Source organism: Oncorhynchus mykiss, chromosome 26 (genome assembly GCF_013265735.2).
Source record: "Oncorhynchus mykiss isolate Arlee chromosome 26, USDA_OmykA_1.1, whole genome shotgun sequence".
In the NCBI taxonomy this organism is placed as follows: Eukaryota; Metazoa; Chordata; class Actinopteri; order Salmoniformes; family Salmonidae; genus Oncorhynchus; species Oncorhynchus mykiss.
In genome coordinates this window covers 50,661,645-50,674,699 of record NC_048590.1, presented here as the reverse complement: position 1 = coordinate 50,674,699, position 13,055 = coordinate 50,661,645, and the positions used below count along the sequence as shown (strand labels likewise).

At 43.3% G+C, this 13,055-nt stretch overlaps 1 protein-coding gene across 1 annotated transcript in view; it reads left to right on the top strand.

The window, feature by feature from the left end:
• Positions 1–7,493, top strand: part of LOC110511254 (leucine-rich repeat and immunoglobulin-like domain-containing nogo receptor-interacting protein 1-B) — a 35,687-nt gene extending 28,194 nt beyond the window's left edge. The window contains exon 2 of the mRNA XM_036964160.1: positions 4,902–7,493. Coding sequence (XP_036820055.1) covers positions 4,902–6,761 — 1,860 coding nt within the window. The 3' untranslated portion in view covers positions 6,762–7,493. The remainder of the gene's footprint in view (positions 1–4,901) is intronic.
• The last annotated feature ends 5,562 nt before the right edge of the window (positions 7,494–13,055 follow it).

The window sequence follows — 13,055 nt, the reverse complement described above, 5'->3', positions numbered from 1 at the left end:
CAGGAGAAATGTACAGTCTAGTGAACATGTTTAGTATCTGTCCCAGGAGAAATGTACAGTCTAGTGAACATGTTTAGTATCTGTCCCAGGAGAAATGTACAGTCTAGTGAACATGTTTAGTATCTGTCCCAGGAGAAATGTACAGTCTAGTGAACATGTTTAGTATCTGTCCCAGGAGAAATGTACAGTCTAGTGAACATGTTTAGTCCCTGGAGAAATGTACAGTCTAGTGAACATGTTTAGTCCCTGGAGAAATGTACAGTCTAGTGAACATGTTTAGTATCTGTCCCAGGAGAAATGTACAGTCTAGTGAACATGTTTAGTCCCTGGAGAAATGTACAGTCTAGTGAACATGTTTAGTCCCAGGAGAAATGTACAGTCTAGTGAACATGTTTAGTCCCAGGAGAAATGTACAGTCTAGTGAACATGTTTAGTATCTGTCCCAGGAGAAATGTACAGTCTAGTGAACATGTTTAGTCCCTGGAGAAATGTACAGTCTAGTGAACATGTTTAGTATCTGTCCCAGGAGAAATGTACAGTCTAGTTAACATGTTTAGTATCTGTCCCAGGAGAAATGTACAGTCTAGTGAACATGTTTAGTCCCAGGAGAAATGTACAGTCTAGTGAACATGTTTAGTCCCAGGAGAAATGTACAGTCTAGTGAACATGTTTAGTATCTGTCCCAGGAGAAATGTACAGTCTAGTGAACATGTTTAGTATCTGTCCCAGGAGAAATGTACAGTCTAGTGAACATGTTTAGTATCTGTCCCAGGAGAAATGTACAGTCTAGTGAACATGTTTAGTCCCAGGAGAAATGTACAGTCTAGTGAACATGTTTAGTATCTGTCCCAGGAGAAATGTACAGTCTAGTGAACATGTTTAGTATCTGTCCCAGGAGAAATGTACAGTCTAGTGAACATGTTTAGTATCTGTCCCTGGAGAAATGTACAGTCTAGTGAACATGTTTAGTCCCTGGAGAAATGTACAGTCTAGTTAACATGTTTAGTATCTGTCCCAGGAGAAATGTACAGTCTAGTGAACATGTTTAGTATCTGTCCCTGGAGAAATGTACAGTCTAGTGAACATGTTTAGTCCCAGGAGAAATGTACAGTCTAGTGAACATGTTTAGTATCTGTCCCAGGAGAAATGTACAGTCTAGTTAACATGTTTAGTATCTGTCCCAGGAGAAATGTACAGTCTAGTGAACATGTTTAGTCCCAGGAGAAATGTACAGTCTAGTGAACATGTTTAGTATCTGTCCCAGGAGAAATGTACAGTCTAGTTAACATGTTTAGTATCTGTCCCAGGAGAAATTTACAGTCTAGTGAACATGTTTAGTCCCAGGAGAAATGTACAGTCTAGTTAACATGTTTAGTATCTGTCCCAGGAGAAATGTACAGTCTAGTTAACATGTTTAGTCACTGGAGAAATGTACAGTCTAGTGAACATGTTTAGTATCTGTCCCAGGAGAAATGTACAGTCTAGTGAACATGTTTAGTATCTGTCCCAGGAGAAATGTACAGTCTAGTGAACATGTTTAGTCCCTGGAGAAATGTACAGTCTAGTGAACATGTTTAGGTCTGTCCCAGGAGAAATGTACAGTCTAGTGAACATGTTTAGTCCCTGGAGAAATGTACAGTCTAGTGAACATGTTTAGTATCTGTCCCAGGAGAAATGTACAGTCTAGTTAACATGTTTAGTATCTCTCACAGGAGAAATGTACAGTCTAGTGAACATGTTTAGTATCTGTCCCAGGAGAAATGTACAGTCTAGTGAACATGTTTAGTCCCTGGAGAAATGTACAGTCTAGTGAACATGTTTAGTCCCAGGAGAAATGTACAGTCTAGTGAACATGTTTAGTATCTGTCCCAGGAGAAATGTACAGTCTAGTGAACATGTTTAGTATCTGTCCCAGGAGAAATGTACAGTCTAGTGAACATGTTTAGTATCTGTCCCAGGAGAAATGTACAGTCTAGTGAACATGTTTAGTCCCTGGAGAAATGTACAGTCTAGTGAACATGTTTAGTCCCTGGAGAAATGTACAGTCTAGTGAACATGTTTAGTATCTGTCCCAGGAGAAATGTACAGTCTAGTGAACATGTTTAGTATCTGTCCCAGGAGAAATGTACAGTCTAGTGAACATGTTTAGTATCTGTCCCAGGAAAAATGTACAGTCTAGTGAACATGTTTAGTATCTGTCCCAGGAGAAATGTACAGTCTAGTGAACATGTTTAGTATCTGTCCCAGGAGAAATGTACAGTCTAGTTAACATGTTTAGTATCTGTCCCAGGAGAAATGTACAGTCTAGTTAACATGTTTAGTATCTGTCCCAGGAGAAATGTACAGTCTAGTGAACATGTTTAGTCCCTGGAGAAATGTACAGTCTAGTGAACATGTTTAGTATCTGTCCCAGGAGAAATGTACAGTCTAGTGAACATGTTTAGTATCTGTCCCAGGAGAAATGTACAGTCTAGTGAACATGTTTAGTATCTGTCCCAGGAGAAATGTACAGTCTAGTGAACATGTTTAGTATCTGTCCCAGGAGAAATGTACAGTCTAGTGAACATGTTTAGTCCCTGGAGAAATGTACAGTCTAGTGAACATGTTTAGTATCTGTCCCAGGAGAAATGTACAGTCTAGTGAACATGTTTAGTATCTGTCCCAGGAGAAATGTACAGTCTAGTGAACATGTTTAGTATCTGTCCCAGGAGAAATGTACAGTCTAGTGAACATGTTTAGTATCTGTCCCAGGAGAAATGTACAGTCTAGTGAACATGTTTAGTATCTGTCCCAGGAGAAATGTACAGTCTAGTGAACATGTTTAGTCCCTGGAGAAATGTACAGTCTAGTGAACATGTTTAGTATCTGTCCCAGGAGAAATGTACAGTCTAGTGAACATGTTTAGTATCTGTCCCAGGAGAAATGTACAGTCTAGTGAACATGTTTAGTCCCTGGAGAAATGTACAGTCTAGTGAACATGTTTAGTATCTGTCCCTGGAGAAATGTACAGTCTAGTGAACATGTTTAGTATCTGTCCCAGGAGAAATGTACAGTCTAGTGAACATGTTTAGTATCTGTCCCAGGAGAAATGTACAGTCTAGTTAACATGTTTAGTATCTGTCTCAGGAGAAATGTACAGTCTAGTGTACATGTTTAGTATCTGTCCCAGGAGAAATGTACAGTCTAGTGAACATGTTTAGTATCTGTCCCAGGAGAAATGTACAGTCTAGTGAAACCACAATGTTTGGTTAGTTACTGTATGTTCAGTATGTATATATGCCTACATTACTTGCATACAAGTGAGCCTCCCTGTAGCATATATTTCATCAGATGTTTTTGGACTTGGGAACTTTTCTTTCACCATGCACATTGGGGAGAAACAAACAGTATTTCTGATTGACTTTTGAGTTTGTAGATTCTTGTTGCACTGTGCAGACAGCCTTTCTTCCTCTCGGTCTCTGTGGGCTTTAGCCAGGAGTCAGTGAAATGGTTTGAGGACAGTGACATTTACCCTGTCCTTTAGGGACATTTAGCAACATTAGCACATATTGATGGATGGTACAGATGTTTAGCTTGACTGTCAAATAAAGACCTCTCAATAAAGAGAATGTCCAGAGAGCTATTATTCTCACTTAGCATGGCTTCTTCACAGAGCACATCCCACAGACATGGATGAGCCTCAAATTGTATGATCGATGTGGGAACCAGAGCTTGAAGGCTTTTGCAAGTTAAAACGCCCCTGAGTCGAAAGCAAATAAGGGTTTAAACATTCTCTCTCTCTCTCCGTTTATCACTTCTCTGCAGCAATCTCCGTTGTATATCACTCCAAGGTCGACAGCTCGCCAGCCAGCCGCATGGTAGTGTTGTGTTTAGTTGCAGGCAGCACACTTGTTTATTCACGCCTTTTAATCCATTGAATTAAAGCACATTTCGGTAAACTATTTCTCATTCCAACTACTTGTCACAGGGAGATTGACAGGTGACTCGAGGTGCTTCTAACATCTCGAACAGTAACTGACAGACCCTGGAGCCCACAAGGCAGCCCATTTCTCCCTCAGCCAGCAGATGAAGAGTTCATAAAGCCAGGATAAAGAATGTATCTGTCCCTCACGGTTGGATGGACAGTAGTTCTTTGGGGTTTACAGAAGACTTACAGTCCTATGTCGATAGAGCAGCAGTTGGTGTTTAGGACCGTGACACACAGATAAGAGAAGAGTAACAGAGAAGAGTAACCTGCAATCGGAATAGACAGAGAGTCTAGAGTACAAGGTCCTCCAGGCAATTGTACAGAACACTACATTGTGTTCCATACAAGCCTGGCATAATTCTCTTTCACATTGGAAGTAGGTATCTCTCCATAATTTGTCAATTAAACTGACATTTGTTTATGGCTGTAAATACTTTGTCTACTTCATTTAGTTGATTGAGGTTTATGAGAGAGCCTAATCGGAAGTGAAAAGGACTAATTTGAGCTTTGTCGTTTATTGCATAAAAAACCAATTAAAGCTGTAATTCAGATGTGTCCTCTGTGAGTGGCGTAGGTACTAAACACCACATGAATAGTTTGAAGAAGATTTTTGTTGTGAAAGGAAATCTGAGGTTTTCTGTTCACCTTCTGGTATTTCACCTGATATTTATACCACTTGTCTAACCCAGAGCCTTTAGTCCAAATCTGAGGCGAATGTAGCCCCGTGACATCATCTTCTGGGCAAGAGTTATGATTTTTGTCTGTTGTGTGGCTAAAGTATTGTTTGTTAAATAAACACAAATGTTTTTTATATCAATAATACTTCAGGAGATAAGCGTCAAACCTGACAAAATAATATATTTTAAAAAATGTGTTTATACATTTAGTTCTCCTTTAAATGTGCCAACCATCCCTCTTACTTCTGTCTCCGCAGGTAAGCAGTAGAATGGTGTCCGGGGAGGCAGGTGGGCACAGCTACCTGGTGGCGTGCTGGCAGCCCATCCTGGTCCTAATGCTGGGCACTGTCCTCTCCGGCTCCACCACCGGCTGCCCGTCCCGCTGTGAGTGTAATGCTCAGGAACGTTCCGTGGTGTGCCATCGACGGAGGCTGGCCTCGTTTCCCGAGGGCATCCCCATCGAGACGAAACTACTGGACCTCAGCAAGAACCGTCTGAAAAGCCTGGGGCCTGAGGAGTTCATCAACTACCCACAGCTGGAGGAGCTGCAGCTCAATGAGAACAATATCTCTTCCATGGAGCCCGGGGCTTTTAGCAACCTTGTCGGCTTGCGGACTCTGGGGCTGCGCAACAACCAGCTTAAGCTAATCCAGTTGGGAGTGTTCACAGGCCTCAGCAACCTCACCCAGCTGGACATTAGCGAGAACAGAATTGTCATCCTGCTGGACTACATGTTCCAGGAGCTGTACAATCTGAAGGCTCTGGAAGTCGGCGATAACGACCTGGTGTTCATCTCTCACCGAGCGTTCCACGGCCTCAGCAGCCTGGAACAGTTGACCATGGAGCGGTGCAACCTGACGTCGGTGCCCACTGAGGCCCTGAGCCATCTGCACAACCTGCTGTCCCTGCGACTACGCCACCTCACCGTCAATGCCGTCAGGGATTACTCCTTCAAGAGGCTTGAACGCCTGAGGGTGTTAGAGATCTCCTACTGGCCCTACCTGGACACCATGACTTCCAAATGCCTGTACGGCCTCAACATCACCTCCCTGACCATCACAAACTGTAACCTCACCGCCATCCCTTACCAGGCCATCCGACACCTTGGGCACCTTCTCTTTCTCAACTTGTCTTTTAATCCCATTCACACGGTGGAGGGGAACAAGCTGCACAATCTAATGAGGCTTCAGGCCTTCCACTTGGTAGGAGGGAGATTAGCCACAATCGAGCCCTACTCCTTCTGGGGCTTGAACCATCTCCGAGTCCTCAACGTATCCAGCAATAGCCTGAGCACCCTGGAGGAATCCGCGTTTCACTCCGTGGGGAACCTGGAGACCCTGGCACTGTACGGGAACCCACTGGCCTGCGACTGCCGACTGCTCTGGGTCTTCCGTCGCCGCTGGAGGCTCAACTTCAACCGGCAGCAGCCCTCCTGCTCTTTGCCCGAGGCCGTGCAGGGCAAGGAGTTCAAAGACTTCCCCGACATCCTCCCCTCCGATTCCTTCACCTGCCAGAAGTCCAGGATACAAGACCACAAGGCACTGCAGAGGCACGTAGACGAGGGCACAACGGTCCATTACCCATGCCAGGCGGACGGCGACCCAGCCCCCGTGATCATGTGGCTGTCCCCCAAGAAGCAGTTCATCACCACCAAGTCCGTGGGGCGTCTCAGCGTGTCCCCCGAGGGCACGCTAGAGGTGCGCTACGCCCAGATCCAGGACAACGGTACCTACCTGTGCATCGCCAGCAATGCCGCAGGGAATGACACCAAGCCTGCCCACCTGCATGTGCACAGCTACTCGCCCAACTGGCCGCACCAGCCCAACAAGACGTTTGCTTTCATCTCCAACCAGCCCAGCGAGGACGGGGCCAACGGGACCCTGGCCCAGGTTCCCTTCCCATTCGACGTGAAGACTCTGATCATCGCCACCACCATGGGATTTATCTCGTTCCTCGGCGTCGTCCTCTTCTGTCTCGTCATCCTCTTCCTCTGGAGCAGAGGAAAAGGCAACGTCAAGCCAAACATAGAGATTGAGTATGTACCGCGTAAGGCGGAGGCAGGTGAGAGTAGTCCAACCGGCGATGCGCCACGTAAATTCAACATGAAAATGATGTGAGACTCAAGCTTACTGACTTCAAAATGAGGGTGGACACACTATATTCTCTTTAAATATATGTGGAATTTTATGAGAGTTAGACATCTTGATACTATACCCAAGACTGTTTTACCTTCAGGGACTGAGTCTTAAACAGCGAGTGTTGGATTTAAAAGTATTCAAATTTCTGTGCGTTTTTATGGGCAATAGTCATAAAGAAAATAAGCCAGTCGTGTTTTATGCTCCTTTCAACCTGAAAAGGGAGATTGTCTTTATCTGGTCTTTTGATTGTTTTATTTTCTCTGTGTCTTGTCCTTCTTACCATGTACAATGAGCAAAGGAATGGTCGCAATACCACTTAAAGGGGTAGTTCACAAAAATACTGAAATTGACAGCAGCAACGGTAAGAGGAATATCATGTCAATTTGTTTGAACTATACCTTTAATGGTTATGGGTTTTGAGCATATTACTGTATTATGAGCAGGCGCAATTCAAGCAATGTACGTACAGTGCATTCGTAAAGTATTAAGATCCCCTTGACTTTTTCCAAATGTTGTTACGTTACAGCCTTATTCTAAAATTGATTAAATTGTTTTTTTTAACTCATCAGTGTACACACAACACCCGATAATAACAAAGCAAAAACAGGTTTTCAGACCCTTTACTCAGTAAACACCGGTATTTGGGGAGTTTTTCCCATTCTTCTCTGCAGATCCTCTCAAGCTCTGTCAGGTTGGATGGTGAGCGTCGCTGCACAGCTATTTTAAGGTCTCTCCAGAGATGTTCGATGGGGTTCAAGTCCGGGCTCTGGCTGGGCCACTCAAGGACATTCTGAGACTTGTCCCGAAGCCACTCCTGCGTTGTCTTTGCTGTGTGCTTAGGGTCATTGTCCTGTTGGAAGGTGAACCTTCGCCCCAGTCGAGGTCCTGAATGCTCTGGAGCAGGTTTTCATCAAGGATCTCTTTGTACTTTGCTCCGTTCATCTTTGCCTCGATCCTGATTAGTCTCCCAATTTCTGCTGCTGAAAAAAATCACCACAGCATGATGCTGCCACCACCATGCTTCACCGTCGGGATGGTGCCATGTTTCCTCCACACGTGACGCTTGCCATTCAGACCAAAGAGAGTGTTTAGGTGCCTTTGGCAAACTACAAGCCGACTGTCATGTGCCTTTTACTGAGGAGTGACTTTCGTCTGGCCACCGTACCATAAAGGCCTGATTGGTGGAGTGCTGCACAGATGGTTGTCCTTCTGGAAGGTTCTCCCATCACCACAGAGGAACCCTGTCAGAGTGACCATCAGGTTCTTGGTCACTTCCCTGACCAAGGCACTTCTCCCCCCATTGCTCAGTTTGGCAGTGAAGCCAGCTCTAGGAAGAGTCTTGGTGGTGCCAAACCTCTTCCATTTACGAAAGATGGAGGCCACTGTGTTCTTGCAATGCTGCAGAAATGTTTGGTATCCTTCCCCAGATCTGTGCCTTGACACAATCCTGTCTCTGAGCTCTACGGACAATTCCTTTGACCTCATGGCCTGGTTTTTGCTCTGACATACACTGTCAACTGTGCGACCTTATATTGACAGGTGTGTGCCTTTCCAAATCATGTCCAATCAATTGAATTTACCACACGTTGACGACAATCAAGTTGGAGAAACATCTCAAGGATGATAAATAGAAACAGGATGCAAATATTTTTTTGAATTTGAAAACATTTTCAAAAAATCCTAAAAACCTGTTTTTGCTTTGTCATTATGGGGTGTTGTGTGTAGATTGATGAAGATTTGTATTTATTTAATCCATTTTAGAATAAGGCTGTAACGTAACAAAATGTGGAAAAAATCAAGGGGTCTGAATACTTTTCAAATGCACTTAAGAGATAAAAGTAAGCTAGAAAGGCATAGAATGGCATATTCTAAGTTGTAAAACAATATATATATTATGCTTGACAATCATCAAAATCACAAAGGTCATCGGTATAAATCACGGAATAAGTACAATGTAAAATGTCAGCAATGAAGTTAGGGTCCTCTGATGCCATTTTGTCTACTTAATGTGCAGTGGCTCAAATCCTTTCCTAGCAAACTAGGAACATTCCCTGAACATTAGCTAAGATTCCCCTTAAGTTCTAGTTAGGGTCTTAGGATGATTAACATCCCAAAAACATTAAAATAATGTTTTTGTTAACAAAATCATTTTGTACATTTATTTTTATTTTTATGAAATATCCTTTGAATGTTCTCCTAACATTCCCTAAAATGTTGTGCACAACATCTGTAAGAAACACCACAGAACATTCCCCAAACGTTCTCATTAGGTTACCAGGTAATGTAATAACACAATGTAGCAGTAATGTTTTTAACAACATACAGCCGCAACAAAATATGAGAGCATCGTTCTGGGAACATTCTTGCAAAATGCAAATGTTTTATACAAACATTGTATAACCATCAGCACAAGTGGACAGTTTTTTGTGTTATGAGAACATTTGCCGCAACCTAACCAATGTTCTGGGAACTTTCACAAAATTAATTTTGGTTTGCTGGGTTGTTTGTATAATCACAAACATGCTTCAAGTGTGATATTCAATTTGAAGCCCTATGTTTTCTTTGTCAGTGTGTTTTCTCCTGTTTGCAGTGATCAGGAACCCGTTGTTGTAATACAGTTGATGTGTTAACAGGGTTTTATGTGGTGAAATACATTTTACAGCCATAGTCTGCTCTGAAAGTAATGTGTTCATAAACCCTTAAACCGCTGGTTATGAAATAATGGACGGAATGAAAGCATATTAAAACAATAAAGTTTTATACAGTAATTGTATTAATTTTTGATGCTATTCCACTCAAGCACATTGAAAGGGCACCAAATCAGTCTATTTGCCTGCTGTATGTCCCCGAGTGTGAATACAGTAGTAGGCTTTACACTGTTGACAAGCCTCGGATTTCAGGTCTCAGAGTTGGTTTTCTCCCTTTTGTATGCGGTAGCCTAGCCAGATGGGGGATGCTATAACCAGTTTATTCTTTCATGCTGTGAGTGCAGCTGTGAATAATTTACAGGGGATGACGTTGCTATGAGAACACCAAAGAAGCCAATATGAAACTGTGTCATCCTGACACTCTAGGAGTTGAACAGGAAAGGATATTATTGGAGTTGATCCTGCTACAGTATCAGAGGCCAGGGATGAGCTATGAAATGTAGCAGTGGTTCCCAAACTTTTTATAGTCCCGTACCCCTTCAAACATTCAACCTCCAGCTGCAGCTGCAGCTCCAGCACCACTCTCAAATTTTGTTTTTTTGCCATCATTGTAAGGCTGCCACACACACACTATACGATACATTCATTAAACATAATAATTAGTTTTTGTCACAACCCGGCTCGTGGGAAGTGACAAAGAGCTCTTATAGGACCAGGTCACAAATAATAATATAATAATAATCAATATATCTGCTCTTTGTTTAACCATCTTACATAAAAAAACGTACTTGTTTATCGAAATTGTGAATAACTCACCACAGGTTAATAAGGTTGTGCTTGAAGGATGCACATAACTCTGCAATGTTGGGTTGTCTTGGAGAGTCTCAGTCTTAAATCATTTTCCACACAGTCTGTGCCTGTATTTAGTTTTCATGCTAGTGAGAACTGAGAATCCACTCTCACATAGGTATGTGGTTGCAAAGGGCATCAGTGTCTTAATTAACAGCGCAATTTGCCAAAGCAGGATACTCTGAGTGCAGTCCTTTCCAGAAATCTAGCAGTGGCTTCTGATTAAATTAAATTTTCACAGAACCGCTTGTTGCAATTTTGATGAGTCTCTCTTGTTGAGATATCGGTAAGTGGACTGGAGGCAGAGTATGAAAGGGGTAACGAATCCAGTTGTTGGTGTCGTCCGTTTCTGGAAAGTACCTGTGTAATTCTGCACCCAACTCACTCAGGTACTTCGTTATATCACATTTGACATTGTCAGTAAACCGTAGTTCATTTACACACAAAAAATCATACAATAACGGAAAGACCTGTGTGTTGTCCTTGTCCTGATGGAAAGACCTGTGTGTTGTCCTTGTCCTGATGGAAAGACCTGTGTGTTGTCCTTGTCCTGATGGAAAGACCTGTGTGTTGTCCTTGTCCTGATGGAAAGACCTGTGTGTTGTCCTTGTCCTGATGGAAAGACCTGTGTGTTGTCATTGTCCTGACGGAAAGACCTGTGTGTTGTCTTTGTCCTGACGGAAAGACCTGTGTGTTGTCCTTGTCCTGATGGAAAGACCTGTGTGTTGTCCTTGTCCTAATGGAAAGACCTGTGTGTTGTCCTTGTCCTGATGGAAAGACCTGTGTGTTGTCCTTGTCCTGATGGAAAGACCTGTGTGTTGTCCTTGTCCTGATGGAAAGACCTGTGTGTTGTCCTTGTCCTGATGGAAAGACCTGTGTGTTGTCCTTGTCCTGATGGAAAGACCTGTGTGTTGTCCTTGTCCTGATGGAAAGACCTGTGTGTTGTCCTTGTCCTGATGGAAAGACCTGTGTGTTGTCCTTGTCCTGATGGAAAGACCTGTGTGTTGTCCTTGTCCTGATGGAAAGACCTGTGTGTTGTCGTTGTCCTGATGGAAAGACCTGTGTGTTGTCCTTGTCCTGATGGAAAGACCTGTGTGTTGTCATTGTCCTGATGGAAAGACCTGTGTGTTGTCCTTGTCCTGATGGAAAGACCTGTGTGTTGTCGTTGTCCTGATGGAAAGACCTGTGTGTTGTCCTTGTCCTGATGGAAAGACCTGTGTGTTGTCATTGTCCTGATGGAAAGACCTGTGTGTTGTCATTGTCCTGATGGAAAGACCTGTGTGTTGTCCTTGTCCTGATGGAAAGACCTGTGTGTTGTCCTTGTCCTGGTGGAAAGACCTGTGTGTTGTCCTTGTCCTGATGGAAAGACCTGTGTGTTGTCGTTGTCCTGATGGAAAGACCTGTGTGTTGTCCTTGTGCTGATGGAAAGACCTGTGTGTTGTCCTTGTCCTGATGGAAAGACCTGTGTGTTGTCTTTGTCCTGATGGAAAGACCTGTGTGTTGTCCTTGTCCTGATGGAAAGACCTGTGTGTTGTCCTTGTCCTGATGGAAAGACCTGTGTGTTGTCCTTGTCCTGATGGAAAGACCTGTGTGTTGTCCTTGTCCTGATGGAAAGACCTGTGTGTTGTCATTGTTAATGCAGACAGAGAAGAACTCCAGCTTCTTAATCAGAGCCTCAATTTAGTCCTGCACATTGAATAGTTGTGGAGAGTCCCTGTAATCCTAGATGCAGGTCATTCAGGCGAGAAAAAACATCACCCAGATAGGCCAGTCATTTGAGAAACTCGTCATCATGCAAGCGGTCAGACGAGTGAAAATTATGGTCAGTAAAAGAAAACTTTAAGCTCGTTTCTCTATTTAAAAAATGTCAATACTTTGCCCCTTGATGACCAGCGCACTTCTGTATGTAAAAGCGTTACATGGTCGCTGCCCGTATCACTGCATACTGCAGAAAATACACCAGAGTTCAGGGGCCTTGCTTTAATTAACAAAGTTAACCATTTTCACTGTAGTGTTGAAAACGTCTTTCAAGCTGTCAGCAAGAGCCTCTCGCTGAATGCTGCAGTGTACCCAAGTGACGTCTGGAGCAACTGCTTGCACGTGCATTACCACTCCACCATTGTCTCCCTGTCATGGCTTTTGCTCCATCAGTACAGATACCAACACATCCTCACCACCAAAGTCCATTTGATGTCACAAAGCTGTCCAGTACTTTAAAAATATCCTCTCCTGTTGTCCTGGTTTCCAGTGATTTGCAGAAGAGGATATCTTCCTTAATTGACCTTCCCATAAATGTAACAGACTTATACCAGGAGCTGTGCCAGGCCCGCCACGTCTGTTGACTCATCCAGCTGTAACGCATATAATTCACTGGCTTGTATGTGAAGCAGTAATTGTTTCAAAACATCTCCTGCCATGTCACTGATGCGTCGTGAAACAGTGTTGTTTGAGGAAGGCGTTGTCTGTATAGTTTTTTTGGCCTTTTCCCCCAGCATTGTCCCAGCCATATCCGTGGCAGCAGGAAGAATTAAGTCCTCCACAATAGTATGGGGCTTGCCTGTCCTAGCCACTCGGTAGCTCACCATATAAAACACTTCTAGACCCTTTTTATTAATGGTATCTATTGCTTTTATACATGCCTTACTTTTCGAAAGTCGTCTTAATTCTCGCAAAAAAAACTCCTGCGGCTTATTTTTCAAATTGGCATGTTTTGTTTCTAAATGTCTGCGTAAGAGTGAAGGTTTCATTGAGTTGTGAGATAGTACTTTTGCACGTA